General features: G+C 41.9%; 1 protein-coding gene across 1 annotated transcript; it reads right to left on the reverse strand.

Moving 5' to 3' along the window:
* Nucleotides 1–4,494: 4,494 nt before the first annotated feature.
* LOC147001711 (disks large homolog 5-like) lies at nt 4,495–22,771 on the reverse strand. The gene is made up of 5 exons (XM_085829000.1): nt 22,621–22,771; nt 21,667–21,829; nt 20,268–20,399; nt 19,419–19,602; nt 4,495–4,671 (listed from the first exon to the last, which is right to left on the reverse strand). Exons 1-5 carry the CDS (start codon nt 22,769–22,771, stop codon nt 4,495–4,497), a joined length of 807 nt encoding a protein of 268 aa, XP_085685126.1.
* Nucleotides 22,772–23,787: the final 1,016 nt, after the last annotated feature.

The following is a 23,787-nucleotide window of genomic DNA, read 5'->3' on the forward strand; positions in this document are numbered from 1 at the left end:
CGTTTCACCATACTTATGGCCCTTTGGCTTGGGACAGTCTCAACCCCAAGCAACTCAGTCTTTCAAATCTTAACACCCTGAACAAACTCCAAGGAAGGGAGACTGAGTGAAGCATAGGCAAAGTTGGAAAGAAAATGGTAGCAGGCAAACAGGAAAACAAACTAGGATGCCAAGAATATGCAAGAATCCACCTGGTTTTCCAGTGTGCAGTTACTATTCACCAAGTACAGAGAAGGAACACAAAGGCTTAGCCAGCCTTTTTGACTCTCAGCCAAATGGGTTTAACACAGCAGACTCATCACTAATTCCAGGTTCCACCTTCCTTTCTTTTCTTACAAATGATTTCAATGCAGATAAGCACTTTTCTCTCTACAAACCCTTCAAAATCTGACTTTACACCATGTTTGTCTCCATTTGTTCTAGTGATCTAGGTGGAGAGGCATGATGAAGAGCTGTTTCCCCAATGCAAAATGAACTGACAGAGTACTTTTCTCTTTTAAGTTGTCCTCTATTATATAGTTTAAGATGTTTGCTCACCAAGTGATTATGTGAATATATACAAACACATACATACATATGTGTACAGAGACACATGAATACATGCCTTCACATATACATGCACACACACATAAAAGAAAAGAATACATGAATGAACAGTACTATGTACTAGCACCTACAACAGGTACCTACCATTACACAAATATGACACATAAACATGTTCACAAACACCTGGGCAAAAACATACACACACACACACTCAAACACACACACAAACACACCAATGAAAACACTGCTATATTACATATATTACAGCACATTTCCTGACAATTGACCTGGTATTGGGACCTGAGCTGTGTAGTAGATTCTTAAATTAACCCAGCCTGTGCTATCTGGGCCTGTCCTGATTTCCTTGTCAGGAACTTTTTCCATGCAGATATTTGCTGCTTCTCCAAGTATGGTATAAAACAGACAAGCGGATCCTCTGCACACACAAGTGGGTCCACACAAGATTTAAGGTTCTAAAAAAGGGTTCCAAAACATCCTCCAGCAAGCTCCAAGTTGAAATATATTCTGCTCTCTAAACCTAACTTGGCTAGTTCTCATAAGACTCTGGTAGCACCAATAAAAACAGTTAGCCATAGATATTATCCAGTAGCTGCAATTCAACACATTACAGTTCATGTGATATAATGTCAGGGCCAGGAACCAGGAGTGGGTGAGTTGGTAAGAAGGGGAGGGGAAAGGGAATTGGGGGAGGTTTTTTTTTTTAATGAGGGGATACCAGGAAACGGGATAATATTTAAAATGTAAATTAAAAAAATCCCAATTTAAACACACAGGCGTGCAATAGCACGTGTGCGCGCTCATGCACGTGCGCGCGCATGTGCACACATACACACACACACACACACACACACACACACACACACACACACACACACACACACATCATTCCTAATGTGGGCCAAAATGAATGATATTAGTGACTTAACATGCCTTGTTTTTTTTGTTTTGTTTTTTTTTTTTCTGAAATGAGGCACTCTGCAAAATAATGAGGTGGAAGACATGAGAAGAGAAGTCATTTCCATGATACACTCAGCAAAAACAATGTCAGCAGAGGGATGCACTGTATTATTCCAAGAATCCACTTGGTGAAGCCAGTAAGACACTCCATTAATTTTCAGGGGGTTATCTTAGTGCAAGGAAGGCAAAGGAGTCTAATTTTTATTTTTAAATGCTTACATATTTAACTTTATATTACTAAAGACTTTAATTAGAAAACAATAAAACTGGAGACTGTCCTTCTGTCCTAGGAGTAGATGGGGCCAGAGGTGCTCTGAGTTAGCTGCCATAGAGAAGATCGGAGGACTTGGTTCCTAGATAATTCTGGAAGTGACATCCCGAGGTACCTTTCCATACCATAGAGCTGGAAGGGGTTGTTTTCAGGGGTCCAGGAACTCCTATACCTAGAAAGGAAAGCTAGCCGTGACCAACTGGGAGGGGGACCAGGGCATGTGGCTGGATTAGAACTGGCCACAAAGGTCATATCTGGCCTGGTCTCCTGACCTCCTGACTCCAGTGTCTGAGTATCTGCTGCGACCCCTGCCAGCATCCACGATGCATGCAAGAGAAAGAGTGCTGTGTGAAGGCTTCGCAGCAGAAGAGAGGCCCAGAAGTGGAGCTTCAGGAAGAAGCTTGATCCCCAGGGCCACTGGAGTCTGAGGACCAGTAAATGGAGAGCCATGAGAATCCAGGTAAGTTGGATTCTGTGGTCCCTCAACCAACACCAATGCTTTCCCACCAGGCCACAGAACCATCTTTTGTGACTCCGGGGTGCCTGGATTCCTGCCCCTTGTCCTCCAAGAGCCCTACACTCCCATCATAGAATGATAGGCTGGTGTTTTAGGTTCCTAAGTGTTCTTTCAATAGGAACATTGAGATCCTTGGAGCCCTGTTTTGTCTCATGTCTTCAGCTAGCTGTTTTTGAGCTCCCCTTTTGTGCCCCATATCATGCTCGGGTTCCAAGGGTACCATGCTTCGTGGTACCCCTGTTTTTTTTCACATGGGTGGGCCTCCAAACCCTGGGTCTGGAAGTTGTAGTGAATGAGGGAAGGACTGGGAAGGGGACTCTGAGGTCACATGATAAGATTTGGAAAAGGTGGGCTGGACTATCTATGTTTTTATTCACTTTTAAATGTTGGCAACATGGTTTCTCTCTCTCTCTCTCTCTCTCTCTCTCTCTCTCTCTCTCTCTCTCTCTCTCTCTCTCTCTCTCTCTCTCTCTCTCTCCCTCTCCCTCTCCCCGTACCCCTCCCCCTCCCCCTCCTCCTCCCCGCCCCTTTCCCCCTCCCTCTCCCTCTCCCCCTTCTCCTCCTTCCTTCCTTCCCTCCCTCCCTCCCTCCCTCCCTCCCTCCCTCCCTCCCTCCCTCCCTCCCTCCCTCCATCCCTTTCTTTACCAAAAATCATAAGTGAGTCGAAAACTATGAGGAGATAGCAATGGATGGTAGAGAAACAGTTGAATGGAGACTATGAAAGACTTATGTTTAATGTGAGACACAGGACTCTGCTATCCATCACTGGGGAATAAAAATTTTTAGGGGGCACACTCTTAGACTAGGTTGAGAGCATTAGTGAAATTTCATTTTTGAAGACTCACATCTCTCACACTGACACTCAACCTGAGAGAAGCCTATTTCACATCCCTGTTGATCCAGTTAGCTCCAGAATATAAGCTCTAGGAAAGAACTCGAGCAACACTGACAGAAAACAGGACTGACAAGTACCTGCTCAGGCTCTTTCAGTGTGAGTCAAGATCTAGGCAGGGTGAAGAGACCATCTTGCAATGCAGGGAAAGGGGAGAGAAAACATAAAATCCCCCCCCCCAAAGGCAATGATAACCATTCATTTGGCAATTCCACTGGGATCTAATACTTGTAAATTTTGTCCTGCCTCTCTCACGTGACCCCTAAGAAGCAAATGACCATTTTTTAAGGTGCTTCTCTGCCATTCAGTATTCCTCAGGTGAGAATTCTTTGTTTGGTTCTGAGCCCCATTTTTTAATGGGGTTATTTGATTTTCTGGAGTCCACCATCTTGAGTTCTTTATATATATTGGATATTAGTCCCCTATCTGATTTAGGAGAGGTAAAGATCCTTTCCCAATCTGTTGGTGGCCTTTTTGTCTTATTGGCAGTGTCTTTTGCCTTGCAGAAGCTTAAAGTTTCATGAGGTTCCATTTGTCAATTCACGATCTTACAGCAAAAGCCATTGCTGTTCTATTCAGGAATTTTTCCCCTGTGCCCATATCTTCAAGGCATTTCCCCACTTTCTTCTCTATAAGTTTCAGTGTTTCTGGTTTTATGTGGAGTTCCTTGATCCACTTAGATCTGACCTTAGTACAAGGAGATAGAAATGGATCAATTCACATTCTTCTACATGATAACAACCAGTTGTGCCAGCATAATTTGTTGAAAATGCTGTCTTTCTTCCACTGGATGGTTTTAGCTCCCTTGTCAAAGATCAAGTGACCAGAGGTGTGTGGGTTCATTTCTGGGTCTTCAATTTTATTCCATTGGACTACTTGTCTGTCACTATACCAGTACCATGCAGTTTTTATCACAATTGCTCTGTAGTAAAGCTTTATGTCAGGCATGGTGATTCCACCAGAGGTACTTTTATCCTTGAGAAGAGTTTTTGCTATCCTAGGTTTTTTGTTATTCCAGATGAATTTGCAGATTGCTCTTTCTAATTGGTTGAAGAATTGAGTTGGAATTTTGATGGGGATTGCATTGAATCTGTAGATTGCTTTTGGAAAGATAGCCATTTTTACAGTGTTGATCCTGCCAATCCATGAGCATGGGAGATCTTTCCATTTTCTGATATCTTCTGGTTTAGAGGCAAACAGTATATAAACTGAGCCCCTACTTTGGTTCAAAGACAAGGATGGGCAGACATATCCTGTGCCTAGTACATGGATCATGATCCTGTTAGTCACTCACCAGTAGAATTGATTTTCTTTAGTCAACTCCTTGTACTTGTACAAGGCTTCACTAATGTCCTGAGGCATTCTCTTCAGGTCAGTCATCACCTGATCATGTTGCATGTTGAGCATGAATGTCCTAATTTTGATTCTGTGGGAGGGCATGGCCCAAGGAGCAAATAATCCCATGAACTATGGATACAAGGATCATGTTAATTCAAGCTGAATCATGGACTACCCCAACACATATATACCACGACATTGCTCCATGTTACCAGTTCCACTTGGAGCTTATTAAACTTATTACTCTTTGCCTGGGGTCAGTAGAGGCAGGGAAGTAAAGGCAGGGATTTGACCTACTTTATCTCCCCGAAGGGGCATGAAAGAATAGACTAGCACTCCAAGAACTTTCCAGGAACCTGTGCTGTAGTCCTGGGTCCACCTACATATCTGTTTGTAGACAAGGAATTGTCAATCCTTGCTTCTATTGCTACATAAACTCCCAAAGGACATAATCAGTATCTACAGGATGCTACATTTCCAGTGTGCACCTAAGGTGAGCACAGAGCTCATATGCTGTGCTGCTCAAAGTGAGGCTCCCTCTGTCTTCACTATTTTTGGCTGGAAACTGTGTCAAGCAAAATCTCAGGCCCCAGCATACCACACAGACACTCCAGCTCTTAAGTGGAACACATACACACACACACACACACACACACACACACACACACACACACACTGACACCCCCCACCATAATCAAACACAATCAGAATGCCAAATGAACACACATTATCTGATAGTATAGTGAATAGAATGTGATAAAAGCAGTGATGAACTATGGCCAATCCAGTTATACTGAGGGACAGTATGTGGGACCAGGCCCCTCCAGCTGTTGAAATTACCAGTTGAACACAAATTATTTCCAAGTCAACTGCAAACATGATTGGCCATAAACACAGTGTACTCTGCATCTCCCCAAAACTTATACCTGTATAGGATTCTTACATTGCAGGATTAGGGCTCACACACTACAACCCTAAAGCCCAGACTGTAATTCATACCACAGGCTCTGATTTACCTTTGGAGAAATCAAATTGCCTGAGTCCCATTTCACTCCTATCTGAACTTGAAGTTCTGTGTCGAAAATCCATTCAGCAAAATGAATTGGGATGTGTGGACAGCCTGGTGTTTTAGCCTCCTGTGATATGAGGGAAACTGAGGTTAACAGAGAGGGCCAAGACAGTCAGCAAAGAACTGGGCATAATGACTACCTGTTGTTCAAATCCTTGTTAGTGTAATTGGCTAGGATTCCCTGGAGTTCGTCTCTCTCATTTTTGATCCCTTTGAGCTTCTCCATCCTCTTGATTCTCTGATCCTGCTTATTGGTGGTGGAGGGTTGGGGTGATGCCTTTCCAACAGACCATGTAGGTTGATAAACACTATTAAACTCATAGAGATAATAGGGCAGGGAATGGTGACAACATGCTTTTCCTTTTCTTTGGGTCTCTTGTGAGATTATTCATTTGTTGTGTTTTCTTGGGTATGTTTACACTTATTCTGTTTGAATTTTGCTTCTAGTATCCTCTGTAGTGCTGGAGTAGTGGAAAGATATTGTTTGAATTTGTTTTTGTTGCAGAATATCTTAGTTTTTCCAACTATGGTCATAAAGAGTTTTCTGGGTATAGTAGCCAGGGCTGGCATTTGTATTCTCTTAGAGTTTGCAAGACATTTGTCCAAGATCTTCTAGATATTATCATTTCTGGTGACAAGTCTGATGTAATTCTCATAGGTCTTCCTTTGTATGTTATTTGACTTTTTTTTCCCTTAGAGCTTGTAATATTTTCTTTTTTTATTCTGTACATTTATACTTTTGTTTAATATGTGACAGGATGATTTTCTGTATTGGTCGAATCGATTTGGTGTGTTGTAGGTTTCTTGCAAACTTAAGGCCATCTCTGTCTTTAGGTTAAGGACTTTTAAAAATGATATTGTTGAAGATGTTTTCTGGGTCTTTGAATTGTTAAGTCTCACCCACTTCTTTTTCTATTATTCTTAGTTTTGTTCTTTTTATTGTGTCCTGTATTTGCTAGATGTTTTGAGTTAGGAGTTTTTTACTCTTTGTATTTTCTTTGAGTGACTTTGTAATATCATTTATGGTATTTCCTTTGCCTGTAATTCTCTTTTCTAAGTTCTTTTGGTGAGGCTTGTATCTGTAGATCCTGATCTATTTTGTAGATTGTCCTTCTCCAGGGTTGCCCCATTTGTGATTTTTATAACTTTATTTTTACTTTTTCTTTATTGATTTTCTTATGTATTTCCATTCCAAATGTTATCCTCCTTCTCAGTTCCCCCTCCAAAAACCCCATCCCCTCCACTTCTAGCGTTTCCTTTATGTATGAGGGTGCTCCTATACCCCCTCCTCCCCACACTCCTGCCTCAGTGCCCTAGCATTGCCCAACCCTGGATCATCATGCCTGTACAGGACCAAGGGCATTCCCTCCCATTGATGCCAGATAAGGCATTCTTCTGCTACGTATCCAGCTGGAACTCTGGATATCCCCTCATGTACTATGTGCTTAGTGGTTTAGTGCATGTGAGTTTTGCGAGGCTCTGTTTGGTTGAATTTGTTGTTCTCCTTATGGAGTTGCAATCCCGTTCTGTTCCTTCAGTCCTTGTCCTAACTTCACAATCTGGGTCCCCTTGCTCGGTCTCATGTTTGGCTGCATGCATAGCATTTCAAGAGAGACCAAATACCAAAGTTGCAGTTATGAAGTAGCATTTCAATAATTACATGGTATGGGGGCGGGAGTATCACCAAAACATGAAGAAGTACATAAAAGATTTGCTGCAGCATTAGGAAGGTTGAGGACCATTGCTACATACTGATATACTGAATCGTCTCCTGATTACCCATAATCCTAACTTGATACAAATGTTATCAATCAATGTTACACTGTGTTTAGGGAAAAGCAACAAAAATGTTCCTGCACCTGTGGGGGGGAAAAAAAAGGAGAGAGAGAAGAGAGAGAGAGAAACTTGCCAGGCTCCTGACAGCATCAGATTTCTTGACATCAGCAATAGTGACTGGGTTTGGTGTCCCCAGATGGAATGGATCCCAAGTTGGGGCAGTCTCTAGATGGCCTTTCCTTCAAGCTCTGCTCCTCTCTTTATCCCTGCATTTACTTTTGAGAGAAGGAATTCTGGATTAATACTTTTGAGATGGTTGGGTGGCTCCATGCTTCGAAGGTTTCCATGCTTATCCAATAAATATGGTCTGTATAGTTCCTACTTCTTCTTTGTTTGGTATTCGGCTAATGTCCTTCATGTTGGGTTCTGGGAATCTCTTGGGTCCCTGGCATCTGAGACTTTATAGTGGTTACACACAGTTCCCCCTCCCTAGTGGCTACAGACCTCCTTTCAAATGACTTTCACTCTGTACTTCTTCCCAGTCTCCTCCCATGTCTGAACCAGAACCCCCTTTACCTCCTACTCTTCTCTCCCTCCCAGATCCTTCTCTCCTCCTACTTCCAAACATTTTTTCTTCCCCCTTCTGAGTAGAACTGTAGCATTCACACTTTGGTGTGATCTTCCTTCTTCTTCGGTTTCCCATAGTCTGTTAGTTGTATCGTGAGGATTCCATGCATTTTTTGAACAATTTCCACTTATCAATAACTACATACCATCTATATCCTTTTGTGACTAGGATATCACACTGAGGATGATATTTCAACTTCCAAACATTGGCCTTTGACTTTCATGAAGTAATGTTTTTAAAGCTGAGTAGTACTTCTGTTCAATGTACCATATTTTCTGTATTCATTCCTCTGTTGAGGGACATCTGGGTTGTTTTCGCATCTGGTCATTATAAGGTTGCTATGAAAGTAGTGGTGCATGTGTCCTTTTAATATATTGGAGAATCTTTTGGGTCTATGTACCATGGTGGTATACCTGTATTTGAGGTAGAACTATTTCCAACTTCCTCAGGAATTGCCAGATTGATCTCCAAAGTGGTTTTTCCAACTTGCTGTCCCAGCAGGAATGGAGGAATGTTCTTCTTTTTTCACATTCTTGCCAGAATCCCCTGTCAGCTGACTTTTGTTCTTTGCCCATCTGAGTGCTGTGAAGTGGAATTTTAGGGTCATTTTGATTTGCATTTCCCTGATGACTAAAGATATTGAACATTTCTTTAAGTACATCTCAACCATTCAAGATTCCTCAGTTGAGAATTTTCTGTTTAGCTCTGTACCCCATTCTTTAATAGGGTTATTAAGATCTCTGGAGTGTAACTTCTTGAGTTCTTGGTATTTTTTGGATATTAGCCCTCTATCAGACGTAGGGTTGGTACAGATGTTTTCCCAATATGTGTGTGCAATTTTGTCCTTTAGACAGCATCCTTTGCCTTACAAAGCTTTTCAATTTTATGGGGTCCCATTTGACAATGTTTTTTATCTTACAGCATGAGCCATTCGTGTCCTGTACAGCAACATTTCCCCTTTGCCAATATGTTTGAGGTTCTCTACTGCTCTCTCTTGTATTAGATCCAGTGTATCTTGTTTTATGTGGAGGTCCTTGAGTGACTTGGACTTGAGCTTTGTACAAGGAGATAAGAATAGATCAATTTGCATTCTTCTATATGCATACTGCCAGTTGAACAAGCACCAATTGTTGAAAATGCTGTCTTTTATCCACTGGATGGTTTTGGCTCCTTTGACAAAGATCAAGTACCATATGAGTGTAGGTCCATTTCTAGGTCTTCAATTCCATTCCATCTGTCTACTTGTCTGTCTATACCAGTACCATGCCATTTTTATCACTATTGCCCTGTGTTATATTTTGACATCAGGGATGGTGATTTCCCCAGCCATTCTTTTATTGTTAAGAATAGTTTTTGCTATACTGTGGTTTCTGTTATTCCAGATAAATTTGAGAATTGCTTTTTCTATCTCTGTGAGGAAATGAGTTAGAATTGTGATGGGGATTACATTGAATCCGTAGATTATTTTGGCGAGATGGACCTTTTTTACTATATTAATCCTGCTCATTAATGACCATGGGAGATCCTTCCATATTCTATGGTCTTCTTTGATTTCTTTGTTCAGAGACTTAATGTTCTTGTCATTCAGATCTTTCCCTTGATTTGTTAGAGTCACACCAAGATATTGTTTGTGACTATTGTGAAGTATGTTGTTTTTTAAAATTTCTTCCTCAACCTAATTACCCTTTGAGTAGAGGAAAGTTCCTGGATTTTTTGAGTTAATTTTATATCCATTGACTTTGCTGAAGGGGTTTATCATCTGTAGGAGTTCTCTCCTGGATTTTTTTGGGCTCACTTATGTGTAATATCCCATACTCCTCAAATTGTAGTGTCTTGAATTCCTCCCTTCCAATTTGTATCACTTTGATCTGCTTTTTTTTGCCTGATTGCTCTGGGTAAAATGTCAAGAACTATGTTGAATACATAGAGGAAGAGGGGGAAGTCTTTCCTTGTCTCTGATTTTAAGGGGATGGGTTCAAATTTTTATCCATATATTTTGATGTTGGCAACTGGATTGCTCTATGTTGCTCTTATTATATTCAGATATAGACCGTGATTTCTGATCCCTCCAGTGCATTGAACTTGAAGTTGTATTGTATTTTGTCAAACACTTTTTCAGCATCTGATGAGATTATCCAATATATTTTAAGTTATTTTATATAGTGGATTACATTGATGGATTTCCATATATTGAATCATTCCTGCATCCGTGGGATGATACAGCATCTAAAGAGATGATCAAGTAATACTTTCTTAAATTTATTACATAGTATATTACTTTGATGAATTCCAAAACATTGAATCATTCTTACATCCTATGCATGATGCCTATTGGATCATGGTGAATGATCATTTGCATGTGTTATTAGATTCAGTTTCCAAGAAGTTATTGAGTATTTTTGCATCAATATTTGTTATCGTTTTTATACGCTCAGCCCACTGAGTGGCAATATAAGAAGGTGTGGCCAAGTTGGAGTATAGGGTGTGGTCAAGACCCTCACCCTAGCTGCCTGGACATTAATGTTCTATTAGCAGCCTTCACATGAACAAGTAGGAATTTCAGCTTCTCCTGTACCATGCCTTTCTGGATGTGTCCATGTGGCCACCTTGTTAGTACTTGACTGATCCTCTTAACCTGTAAGGCATCCCCATTGAATTGTAGGAGAAGCTGCAGTGCAGCCAGACTTGGAGGAGTCCCAAAACCCTCCTGGTACAACTAGTCATGGAGTTTGTTCAGCAGCCATCCGTCTGCAGGAGTCAGGGTGTTATTCAGAGTCACACCTCTTATCTAAAGCTTTGGAGAACCACCTGTCTGAGGGCCAGAAGCTCTTGTGGGTATCGGCTGATGCAGAGTTAGAAACAGCTCTATAAGTACTCAGCCTGATACACAGAGTCCTAAGGGGAGAAACAGCAAATACAGAGGTCTGAAGGAAAGGACAAAGTACCCAAAAAATGAGTATCCAAGGCTGTATCCTCAGATTAGAAAAGAGAACAGAAAAAATGGAGAGGGAACCCAGTAAGTGGCAATGGGGAGAATGGAGGCCAGGTGTTCCTGGTGGTTATGAACTGCAGAGAGTTCACAGCAAATTTTAATGTGGATTATGAAAGTAGAAAATGTTCCCTTTGTTTTATTACATTCACCTTGTTTGGGCAGATAATCCATGCAGGAAGGCTGAGCAAGTGCTAAGAAAGAAAGTTGATCTCAGAGAAACAGGAGGACTGGGGTTCTCTAGTGTAGTATACTGTAGTGTGGAGAGGGGTGGTGTGTTGTGGTGACGTGTAGTGTATACTCGTGTAGTGTTTGCTGGTTGGTATACATGAGGCCCTGGGCTCCCTCTCCAGTTTAGCCCACTTAGAGAAGCTGAAGTTAGAATATCAGTTGGCAGATTTTAGGAGGGTGATGGTGGACTGGGAGTTGCAATCTCAGCTACCAAGGGATTACATCTTCTATAGAAATAGAGTAGATGAGATAGTTCTTGTAGAGACCTGAGTAGAAGGAAGGAGATGGGGATTGTTAGATAACAGATGTCAAATTACAATAAGAAAAAGAAATTAATTCTAGTACTTAACATTGTAGAAGGGAAAGTTCAGTTCCCAGAAACATATTACATTTGATGGAGAAATAAAGTAAAAAGAGTTCCAAGCCTCCAAATGAGAAGATCTGACAGGGTGGACAAATGAAAAGACACTTCAGAAAAAGCATCTTAGGAGAGAAACAGTTTGTTTAGCTTACAGTTTCATGTGACTGCCCAGCATTGCAGGAAGTCGTGACAGCTGGTGCTTGAGAGTACTGGTCACATCACACTGACATTGCAATGCAGAGACAAATGAACACAGATATGCTCACTAGCTCACTTGAGTGCTTACTTGTGTTCAGCTCAATTCTCCACCTTTATGCATTCGGGGCCTCTTCCTTGTCTAGGGAATATTGCCTCTGAGAGTGGGCTGTGGTTTTTGATATCAATTAATTTGACTAGGAGAACTAACCCCAAAGATATGCCCACAGGCCACCCAGGGAAATATCCCTTGTTGAGACTCTCCTCCCAGATTCACTCCAGGTTGTTTCCAACTGACAATTAAAGCTAACCCTCCCAAACTTGGTTACAGCAAGTCCTTGTTTAAGAAAAACATTTCTATACTACAGGTGAGCTGTTCCTTCGAAATAAACCAGAAACTAGGTAAGAGGTTTTATATTCTGACTATTTTGGTGAAAGTATTTTAAAACCCAACCCCCAGATTCTCCATAATCCATAATTTGTTTGCAAAAGAGTATTTAGCCACTTTAAATCTATCTGATGAGATGAATATTTTCAGGGTTGTATGGTAATGGTCATTATACCTAGGAGAAGAAAATTAAAGAGTGTGGAACAGCTTCTACCACAATACCAACCAACAAGAAAACATTAGGTCAAAATGAAAATGGGAGTTGAAAGCTCCCAATGAAAAGAAATGATAAATAATTTAATAGTTGTACATTGTATTCTTATATTGAATCTTCACAAAGGATAAAGTTGCATGTCAATTGAAAATCTTTAACATTGCCAACAAACTTGCTAGACAAACACCAAAGTGATCTTGGTTAAAACATATTTTCCTATATCCAGTGCAGATATATAAAGAAGACATGTTCCCACAGTGGACAGCCAAAGTTGATCTCAGAGAAACAGGAGGACTGGGGTTATCTAGTGTAGTATACTATAGTGTGGTGTGGTGCGGTATGCTGTGGTGAAGTGTAGTGTATTGTCCTGTAGTGTTTGCTGCTTGGTGTGCCTGAGGCCCTGGGCTCCCTCTCCAGTTTAGCCCACTTAGAGAAGCTGAAATTAGAATATCAGTTGCCAGATTTTAGGAGGGTGATGGTGGACTGGGATTTGCAATCTCAGCTACCAAGGGATTATCTCTTCTATAGACATTTGGTGGGTTGCAATGGGCCAAATATCTCCAAGTAACTGCTAAAGAGTAATAGATATGTTCTCAAGAAAATAATGAGATAGATGCCTGAATTGATGGCTGTGCCAGATACCATCTTCTTCAGCAATGTGGTCTGACCATTGACTTCCAGAAAGGGAGGAAGAGCAATGGAAGCAGTCTTTAATGATTGGGGAGTGTGTATGAGACTCAGTGATGAGCAACTCCAAACAAGATAAAGCAAACCTGGCCCTGGGCTTTTCATTGGGTAGTATATTATGTTCAGGGGAGGAATTGTCAGAGCATAATAGGGTATTTTCATTTAAACCTCCTTTATATGGGTTTGTGTATTATAAAGCTTCTTAAATTGTAGGCTTACAGGTGGCCTTTCAAAAGTCTGCAGTCAGTTATCCCACCTCCATACTACTTCCTTGTCTTAGTGTTGTTTTGCTTTCTGGTCTGCAGCACAGGTGTGGGAAACCAACTGGGCAGACCAAATGCAGACATGGTAGATTGTATGTATCCTAAGCCCACTGTCTGGTATTGACCTGGATTGAAATGCAATTACACTACTTAGGGTGTGGAAGAATGTAGCCTTGGGCATGGGAGATCGAAGCTGGGGTTCCCTGACTCCTTGGAGTCCATTTGACATTGAAAACCACAGGCAAGAGTAGAGAATGGAGGTTCTGAATTCCATGGGCCTATGTTAAGCAGTCTGGGGACATGGACCCAGGAAATCCTGGACATCCAGACAGTGCTGAGTTGCAGGGAGTTTATAGCAGGTTAGAGCCTGCTGGCCTGCAAGGAGACCAGGCCAAGGGGTTCTCAGAATCTTGGACATGCAGGTACTGCTAGAAGTCACAGAGGAGCTGAGCATGTAGGAGGCCAGCAGGCTGAGAACTAGCCCTGAAAACAGGGAATGGGAAATTCTGTATTAGCTCAGAAGTGACTAGTCCAGGAGAATTAAGGGGCCTTCTGTTGGAGACTTAGATGGCATGGCTCTGTAGGCAAAGGCTTTTTCTTCGTATAACCCACAGTTGATTTGATGAGAGAGACAGTCCTTTGTTCTAAACTGTTTATTGATTGTTTTTCATGGAAATGAAAGCATAACATGTCTTGAGGTTAGACTAGAAGTTAAGTACCTTCTGAGGAAGGAATGTCTGGGAAGGGAAGCTTATTGACTGAACCCTACCATCTTCTAGGTACCTCATTAGTAGGGGGAACCCTATTCTGTTCTAAATGACCACAGGCCATGTTCCTATGTAGAGGTTTTGGTCCCATGAAAGAGGCCTGGTAGGAAGCAGGTGACACTTTTGCCATCTACTGTGGGTCTGGGACTTCCAACCCACTCAACTTTACCAAATTATGGACATGGTGGTCTACTGCCCCAGGTCTTTGAGTTTTATTGATGTGAGGAGACACAGGAACAAGGCCACTTTTCATTGGCACTGGCTTATAGGTTCAGAGGCTCAGTCAATTGATTTCAAGACAGGAAGCATGGCAGCATCTAGACAGACATTACTTTGGAGAAGAAGCTAAGAGCTCTATATCTTATTCCTAAGGCACCAAGAAGACTGTCTAACTGGTGTTTAGTAGGAGGATCTCAAAGCTCACCCTCCACACTGACACACTGTTTCTAACAAGGCCACAACACCTAAAGGTACCACTCCCATAATCAAGCATATTCAAGCCACCACAGTCCTCTGCAATCTCCCAAGATATTTACCTCACTCTGTCCTACTGTTTTCCTTTTTTCTCCTTCACAAATTATGTGTTCTATTATTTTCTTGAAATATCCTCCTATAACCCAACACTATGCATTACCTTCTCTGGATACTGCAGTTTAGATACACATCTCTAGACATTCAAAGTTACCATCCACATAAGACACATCATGTGGTATTTGTCTTTTTGGGTCTGGGTTATATCACTCAGAAAGATTATTCATGTCTCCATCCTTTAACCTGTAAATTTCATTTATATTGTCACAGTTCATTACCATTGTCTATATGAACCATATATTCATTATCCTTTCATCAGTTATATTTACGTCTGGGTTGTTTTGATGTCCTGCCTATTGTGAATAAATCAGTAAGGAACATGAGCACACCCAGGTCTCTGTCTTAGGATAATGCCTTTGGCTATATGCCCTGGAATAGTGTCTGAGTCTGTGTTCTCTTGCTAGAAAGAGACAACAGGACCATGATAGGTCCTTTTAACGAGAGCATTTAAATGGGGGTCTTTTCAGAATTTTAGTACATTTTTGTCCTGACAGAATCATGCACAGGCAGACATGGTGTTGGAGAAGTAGCTGAGTGTTCTGTATCTGGATCTGCAGGAAGCAGGGATACTGGCCCTGAGCTGGGCTTTTGAAACTTTAAAGCCCACCCCCACAGAAGGCCACAGCTCCAAATTCGATCAAATAGTGCTATACCCTGTTGACCAAGTATTCAAATCTATGAGCCTATAAGGGTTCTTCTCATTCACACCCCCACAAATAGTATAGCTGGTTCATATAGAAGATCTATCTCTAGTAATGTTTTCCAGAACATTTCTCCTGTTTTTTGTAATGACTGTACAGGTGAATATATGTTCTCTTACCCCACACTCATACCAACAGTTGTGGTCCTTAAACTACTGGTAATAGCCATTCTGACTGCAGTAAGATACAAGGTTAAAACTATTTTAATTTGCATTTTCCTATGAGGAAGGATATTAAATATTTAAATACATATCTATGATCCATTTCTTTCTCTTCCTTGAAGATTCTGTTCAGTTCGACAGAACATCAGAAGGGAGTGTGTTTGAGACCGGGACTCTCTAGTTACTCCTGCTGTCCCAGAATCTAGTACATAGACCAGGCTGTCCAGAGGCTCATGCAGTTCTTCTTGCCTCTGCCTTCTGACTGCTGGGATTACAGGTGTGCACTACCATGTACAGCCATAGAACATTTTGAAATGTTTAAATTTATAATGTTTTAATATTTAACAGGCAGGTTCCTGGTGTTTGGTTTTAAACACCATCCGATTGTCTAGAAATGAACTCTCTGTCATATGTACACTTGGTGAAGATCCTCTCCCATCTTGTAGCTGATCTTTGCATTGATTAAGAGACAAAGTTCGTAGCTGTGATGAAAGGATGGACCATTTAGAGACTGCGGTATCCAGGGATCCGTCCCATAATCAGCTTCTAAACGCTGACACCATTGCATACACTAGCAAGATCTTGCTGAAAGGACCCAAATATAGCTGTCTCTTGTGAGACGATGCCGGGGCCTAGCAAACACAGGAGTGGATGTTCACAGTCAGCTATTGGATGTATCACAGGGCTCCCAATGGAGAAGCTAGAGACAGTACCCAAGGAGCTAAAGGGATCTGCAACCCTATTGTTGGAACAACATGATGTACTAACCAGAACCCTGGAGCTCTTGTCTCTAGCTGCATATGTATCGAAAGATGGCCTAGTCGGCCATCAATGGAAAGAGAGGCCCATTGGACTTGCAAACTTTATATGCCCCAATATAGGGGAATGCCAGGGCCAAAAGAATGGGAATGGGTGGGTAGGGAAGTGGGGGGCGCTATGGGGGACTCTTGGGATAGTATTGGAAATGTAATTGAGGAAAATATGTAATAAAAATATTAAAAAAAAAAAGAAATTAATCAGGAAAAAAAAAAAAAGAGTTTCTTTTGCTTTCTTATTCACTGTTTTATTGCTAGGGCACATCTTGACCAGGATAACGTATAAAGAAAATATTCAATTGGGGTTGGCCAACAATATAAAAGTGTGATCCAGGATTGTCAAGGTGGGGAACTTGGCAGTAGGCAGGCAGGCATGCATACAGGCATCATGGAACTAGAGGAGTAGATGAACTTGCATCTGATACATATAGAGGAGGCAGAGGAAAGAGATAGATAGATACAGATTGACAGTCAAACAGAAAGACTGAGGCAGAGACAGAGACATTGTAGACTGAGATATAGAGAAAAAGAGAGAGAAACATAGTGAGATCAACAGAGACAGAGAGATAGTGACAAAGACAGGGACAAAGACAGAGGCAGGGAATGGCATGAGCTTTTGAAACCTCAATGCTAACCTCCATTGTCACAACCCCTCCAGCAAGTCCATATCTACTACTCCTTTGTAAAACAGTTCTATGAAGTAGGTATCAAACCTTCAATTATGAAATGACCTTTGAAGGTCATTTTAATCCCAATCACTTCATTTATAATTCAGAAGATTTTAATTACTCAGTGTGAATATTTTTGTTTCCTGGGATGTATTAGAGAAATAATGTTGTGTTTCTAATTTGTTTGTCCAACGTGGTCATCCACAGGAGAGTACATTATGACTGTAGCTAAATTTTTGACTATAGAGATAGAGCATGGATACTTTTTCCATCCTGACATTGGGATCCACAAAGTTTGACACATTATCCACATCAAAAGCTCAATTTTCTGTGGAGCTCTGGCTGGCTGGGCACTACTTATGAAGCCTAAACTACATAATACTTGAAGAGTCCCATTCCTGCCTGAAACTTCTAGTGTTACAGGACTATGTATGAACCACACATAAATGCAGAATGTCCTTATAATAGAAATAATTAGAGATGATGTTTTATCCATAACAATACACTAATTTTATTCAATAACATCTTAACGTGGGGAGTCAGTTTATAAAAGATATAGACTTAGCAAAAATACAAATTAGTTATAGTAACAAAAAGATAATGAATATATAATGAAACTTCAAATGAAAACACAGGAAAACCAAAGACCCAAAGAAATCAAAACTCTAACCAAAAACCAAACAAAATAATTAAGCTAAGCATCATTCTCTTGCTGCAGATGTTCAGCACAGACCCACAGCCTGTTGCTGGCCTTGGTGAAATAGTGCAAAGCAGTCACTGATGGTAATAATCTGTTGAAGATGAATATAGGCGTGCCTCATTGGGGTGGGTGTTCTGCTGATGGACTAGTCCTTCAAGGCTAACATGAGAGATGTTACAGATGATACCTCAAAGTTTTTCAAATTCACTTGACTGATCACTATGAAATAATTCTTGATGACCCAACAGGACCGGCCAAAATTGGCATTCTCAGAGTCCTGCTGTATGCCCAGCAGATCTTGATGTATCTCAGTACTTCTCTGAAGCCTTCCAAACAGGCAGTCTTGCTGGACCAGAGGCTAGACAAAATAAAGGCCTCATTACCCATAGCAAACCAAAATAGAAGAAAATGCAGCCCAAGATTGCCATGGTTACAAGGATTAGATGCAATGGTGGTTAATTTGCTTTGTACATCCAGTGCTCCTGGTGAACAGTTGTGTCGGAGCAAGATCTTGACCTGGTCTCTGATCTGTTTGAGCTTCTGCAGAATATTTCAGACCTATGGGAGGAAGAGAAAAAAGCCTGGTGAGATCTTGTCATGTCAGCGATCCAGGAAACATCAGCTTTACTCATCAGGATAATCCAGTATGACCTTTCATCTGAGATCTTTCCTGTATCTCCATAGGAGAAGGGTCAGAGAGCACCTGGGCCTGGATGTTTTTTTCAAATGTAAAATATTGCTTGACACTGAATTGTGAACTACACACTGTGCTGGTGTTAAAGTAAAACACCACATTTCTCCAATAGTCTAAATATTTTTTACATTGAAAAATAAGTGTGTATCAGGGTCTGAATCTATTATTGAACAGAGGCAATCTAGGGAGCCTAGCAAACTTTGAAGTGAAGGCTCTTATTATTTCTGGAGTGCTGAATCCTTCCTTGGCTCTCCTTGTGAACCCCTATATCTGGGAATCCCCAGAGAAACCATCTCACAGGAAATTCATGCACACTGAAGGGATACTGTAATCAGCAAGAGTACACTTCATGGAATTCTTCCCAAGGGTAAGCATTGAACTCTAAAGGGGATACTCATGAAGGAAAAAACAAAAACAAAAACAAAACCCAATAGCCCTGCTATGTGTATGGCTCCTTAGATACTGCCATCCTGTACGAGTACTTCATCTCAGAGACATGTAAAGGACGCTGCATCTTTTCAGGCAAGCCATGAGACACATACACACACATATACATACACAATAAAATTGGAGCCTGCCCTTCTGTCCTAGGAGAGGACAGGCTCAAGCCCCTCTGGATGAGTTGCCATAGAGAAGAACAGAGGGCCTGGTTCCTAGATAATTCAGAAAGTGGCATCCTGAGGCACCTCTCCATACCATAGAACCTAAAGATGTTGCATTCAGGGGTCCAGGATCTCCTCTGCCTACAGTGGCAAGCTAGAGGTGGCCGACTGGTATTGGGAAGAGAGGGCATGGCTGAAATCCAATTTCTTCAAAAGAGGGTAACTCCACAGAAAGTCTTGGAAATGATCACAGAAGTGTAAAACTGGATGAGACATAGGAGAGAGCCTGGATAAGGTGCAGCATGGTTACATAGGCTTGATTGTCTTTATGATTACACATTAGGGCATTCTGCCCATGATGCTTCATTCATCCTACCTGCTGCTGCGTAGTATAGTGGTCTTTGATATTCTGGCTGCCTTCTTTACATAGTATTTTTATTTCTATGTTGTATTCTGCCAATGCAATCTGATCCCTTAGCAGCTGTCTGTTCTCACTCCTCAACATCCTGACTTTGTGCTGGATGAGCTTAGATTCAATCAGGAGGTGGCAGTTCCTAAAGCTGAGCCACAAACAAAAACATGGTGATTCCAGGCAGCATCCATCCATCTTCCTCCCATTCCTCCAAGCACCATTCCTTCATCATGGGCCCTGATCCCCAGACAGCCCCAGACAAGTATCCAGATTGGCCATAGAGGGAGATCAAATCCAGAGGACTGCCACTTTCCAGAAGACCCAAGGAACTTTTGAAAACCCTGACACGAACAGGGACTCATGTATCTCTCAGAAAAGAACATGGGGTCTATATGTGCTTATGAGTCTGTGGTATTAAAAAACCACCTGTAGGTATAGGGCAAAATTCTCTAGGAGTGAAGAGACCCAAGCATCACACTATCTTTCTATGTTTCTCCTGGAAACCCCATCTATGAATCTACTTTCAGAGCCCACGAGGCCCAAGATTGATTGATATCTCCATCATGGTGGAAACGTTTCGATCTTGAGGATACTTAGTTGGAAAGGACAGTGGCTTGAGGGGCTCCCAGACTCTTCACCCTTGGTCAAAATGAGTCTAAGATGTTAAAATCTTAGTGCCTTGTTTGAAGGAGGCAGGCTTCCTGTTTAGAGACTAAGAGTATAGAACCTAAGCCCCCACGTTAGTTCAAAGACAAGGATTGTCAGACATATCCTGGGCCTATTTCTTGGGTCATGACCCTGTTAGTCACTCACCAGTAGAACTGATTTTCTTTAGTCAACTCCTTGCACTTGGATAAGGCCTCACTGATGTCCCTGGGCATTCTCTTCAGGTCAGTCATCACCTGGTCATGTTGCATCTCAAGCATATATGTCTCAAAGTTGATCCTGTGGGAGGGCATGGCCCAAGCAACAAATTGTCCCATGAACTAAGGATACAAGGATCATTTCAATTCAAGCTGAATCATGCACTATCCTACCCCATATATGCCACTGGACCTAGCTCCTTGTTACCTGTTCAACTTGGTGCTTATTAAACTTATTACTCTTCACCTTGGGCCAGTAAGCCCAGGGAAGAAAAGGCAGGGTGCTTATCTGCTTCAGCTCCCTGAAGGGGTTTGAAAGAATAGACTTGCTCTCCCAGAACTTTCCAGGAATCTGTGTCAAAGGCCTGGGTCCACGCTAAATCTGTATGATTCTCCTCCTGGTTTCGACATGGAATAGTCAATCCTTGGCTCTATTGCTACATAAATTCCCAAAGGACATAATCATATCTACAGGGAAAAGTCTTTATAACAAACCAGGAGATTCCAATGTGCATCCATGGTGAGCACAGAGGTCAAGTCCTCTGCTACTCAGAATGAACCTCCCTGGCTTCCTCACTGCTATTGCCTGGAAATGGAGTCAGGCAAAACCTAAGGATATATCACATGACACAGACTCTCTAGATCTTAAGCTGCACACACAGGAACACACACACACACAGGAACACACACATCCACAAACACACACACAAGCTCACATGCACCCAGTATCTCTCTGAGTCTGTGTCTCTGTCTCTCTCTCTCTCTCTTTTACACACACACACACACACACACACACACACACACACACAGACACACACACACACTTACACTCAATCAGAATGCCAAATAAATAAATTGATTTGGCTTTATCTGAGAGTATAATGAACAAAATTTGAGAAAAGCCATTATGAACTGCAGCTAACCCAGTCATACTGAGAGGCAGTATGTGGGACAGGCCTCTCCAGCTGTTGAGAGGACCAATTGTTCCCAAATCACTGCCTGGTCAATTATGGAAAGGATTGGCTATAAACAAACATTACCTAGGAACTCCCACAAACCAACACCTGTGTAAGCTTTTTAAATGGCAGGATGAGAGCTCACACATTACTACCTTCATCCCCAGACTGTGATTCATGCCACAGGCTCTGAATAACTTTTGGAGGAATCAAAATGTCTGTGACCCCATATCACTCCTATCTGAACTTGAAGTTCTGTGTCGACAATCCAATCAGCAAAATTGATTTGGATATGCAGACAGCCTGGAGTTGTAGCCACCTGTGGTATGAGGGAATCTGGGCTTAACAGGGATGGACCAAGATAGTCAGCAGAGATCTGGGCATAAAGACTACCTGTCATTTAAATCCTTGTTAGTGTAGTTGGCCAGGATTCCCTGAAGTTCGTCTCTGGCATTTTTTATGTTCTGGAGCTCTCTTTTGAGCTTCTCCAAACTCTCGCATCTCTTCTCCTGCTCATTGATGGTCGGGGGTTGGGGTGATGGCTCCCCAACAGACCCTGTAGGTAGAAAAACACTAGTAACCTTGTAGAGATAATACGACAGGGAAAGGGAAACCATGCTTTGTCCCACACAGAAGCCTGAGAAAGGGGAAAATCTAGAGACACCGAGAATCCCTTATAGTGCATCATAGGTATCTTCAAGCTGGGCTCCTCAGCTAGGTCCCTGTTCACAACCACCATCACTAAACATATGCCTGACTTCCTATTGTAATCACCCTAGCCCTGAAATGCATAAGCTGTGCCAGGCAAGAATAAATGGAGGGCATTGTCAGCTCATATCTGACAACAAAATCCGTACCTCTTAGCACACTAGCCAAAACTTTTCTAGTCTTCTTTAAATGCATGGTGAGAGCTCATACACTACTATAGGAACCCCAGACTGTGAATCAGTCCACATCACGTGTGTTCCATACCAAAGTGTCTGAGACCTTGATTCATAGGCAGGGGAATAGCCCTCTCTGTTCTTGGCATCACATGCTCATGTAACCTAGAGGAAACTATATTAAGATGAAGTACATGAACACTCTATCCTGAGAACAACACTTTTCTATTCTCACATAGTTTGCTCTTTGCGTAATTTTCCATTCAGGGGGAAATTAAGATCTCCCAGCAAAGCAACTGCAGGCTTGTCAATACCAGGCTGTCTGTAAAATTAATCATCAGACACTCTTGACTCTGGTTCTACCATTGAGGAATCTGAAGGATCCAGATCATAATCCCTATTCCTGGAAGGACCAGCTGAAGCCCACATCCTCCAGGTAGCTCCCCAAACCTTGCCCAGGACTCACTGTGCCTTCTCCATGACCAGTTGTTTCTTGCCCTTTTCCACCATGACGGGCGTCCGGACTCTCTCTGCCTTGGTCTGGTGTCTGTGTGTATTCTATTCTCTCTCCCAAATACCCTGAGGAGCATGGACAACATGCCTCCTTGGGAACCCATGAGGATCTGAAGGAATACCCCACAAGCCTCTCTGGTTACCACAACACTGGTGACATCACAGAAGATTCTAGGGTTCTCTTGGATAAAAGAGATTGTCTAGGGAAGTGAGTACTGATGATGTCATCTGGAACTTCCATTGCCTACGGGCTTACCAGCTTGCCCCATCTTGACCAGTTTCTGAGGTGCCCTTTCCTGGAGTCTCTCTTTTGCCCCTGTGCATACCTCTTGGCAACTTCTCCTTCCAAAGCTAGAGATTTCTCTCTGCTTCACTACAAGTCCAGTGCTTTGAATAGGGAGAGTTTGTTAGTGCCATGGCATGGGTCGCTCATCTTTGTTAGGATCCTTTTATGAGGGAGATTCTTCTCCAATATAAATCTACTTCTGGGGTCCATTCATGTAACAAACAGTTGATTTACCCATGTGTCTCTGTTTCCCAGAGGCCAAAAAACTACTCCTGCCCCTTTACTTATACAGGAGTTGGGTTATATATTTTAGTGTGCAACTGCCTTGAGAGGAGACATTGTTTCAATGTAGTTAGCCATGGGTTTTCACAAAATCTCTGATTTACAACCCCATTTCTTTGCAATGAAAACTCCCTTGTACTTGGCAATAGAAGAAGTCAGGTACAGGGGCAACATCAAATTGTAAAGTTTATGTCCCTTCTTCAAAAGCTAAAATCCCACATTCTCTCTATCTCCAAAACAACCAGACAAAATAGATATCTGTGAACAAAGGCCTACAGGGACATTGAATTTCTTCCTCATAGTCCCATTAGCTCTCACTTCTCCAGTTTCTACCTTTTTAAGTTCCCAGTTCTAGGCCTGAGACTGTTGGGGGTTTGAATATGATTCTGTATTCATAAGATATCCAACATTCAATTGGATGGATAGGGGATGAAAAGGCCTCGTGTCCAGTGAAACCTCAATTTGAATGGATCTATAATTTCAAAAGGGGCTCTCTTTGGCATTGATATCAGTGCCTTCTGCCTTCTTGACCTGGCTGTGCTGAGTGCATGG

Source organism: Mus caroli, unplaced genomic scaffold (assembly GCF_978045245.1).
Source record: "Mus caroli unplaced genomic scaffold, Mus_caroli_1 scaffold_12, whole genome shotgun sequence".
NCBI lineage: Eukaryota > Metazoa > Chordata > Mammalia > Rodentia > Muridae > Mus > Mus caroli.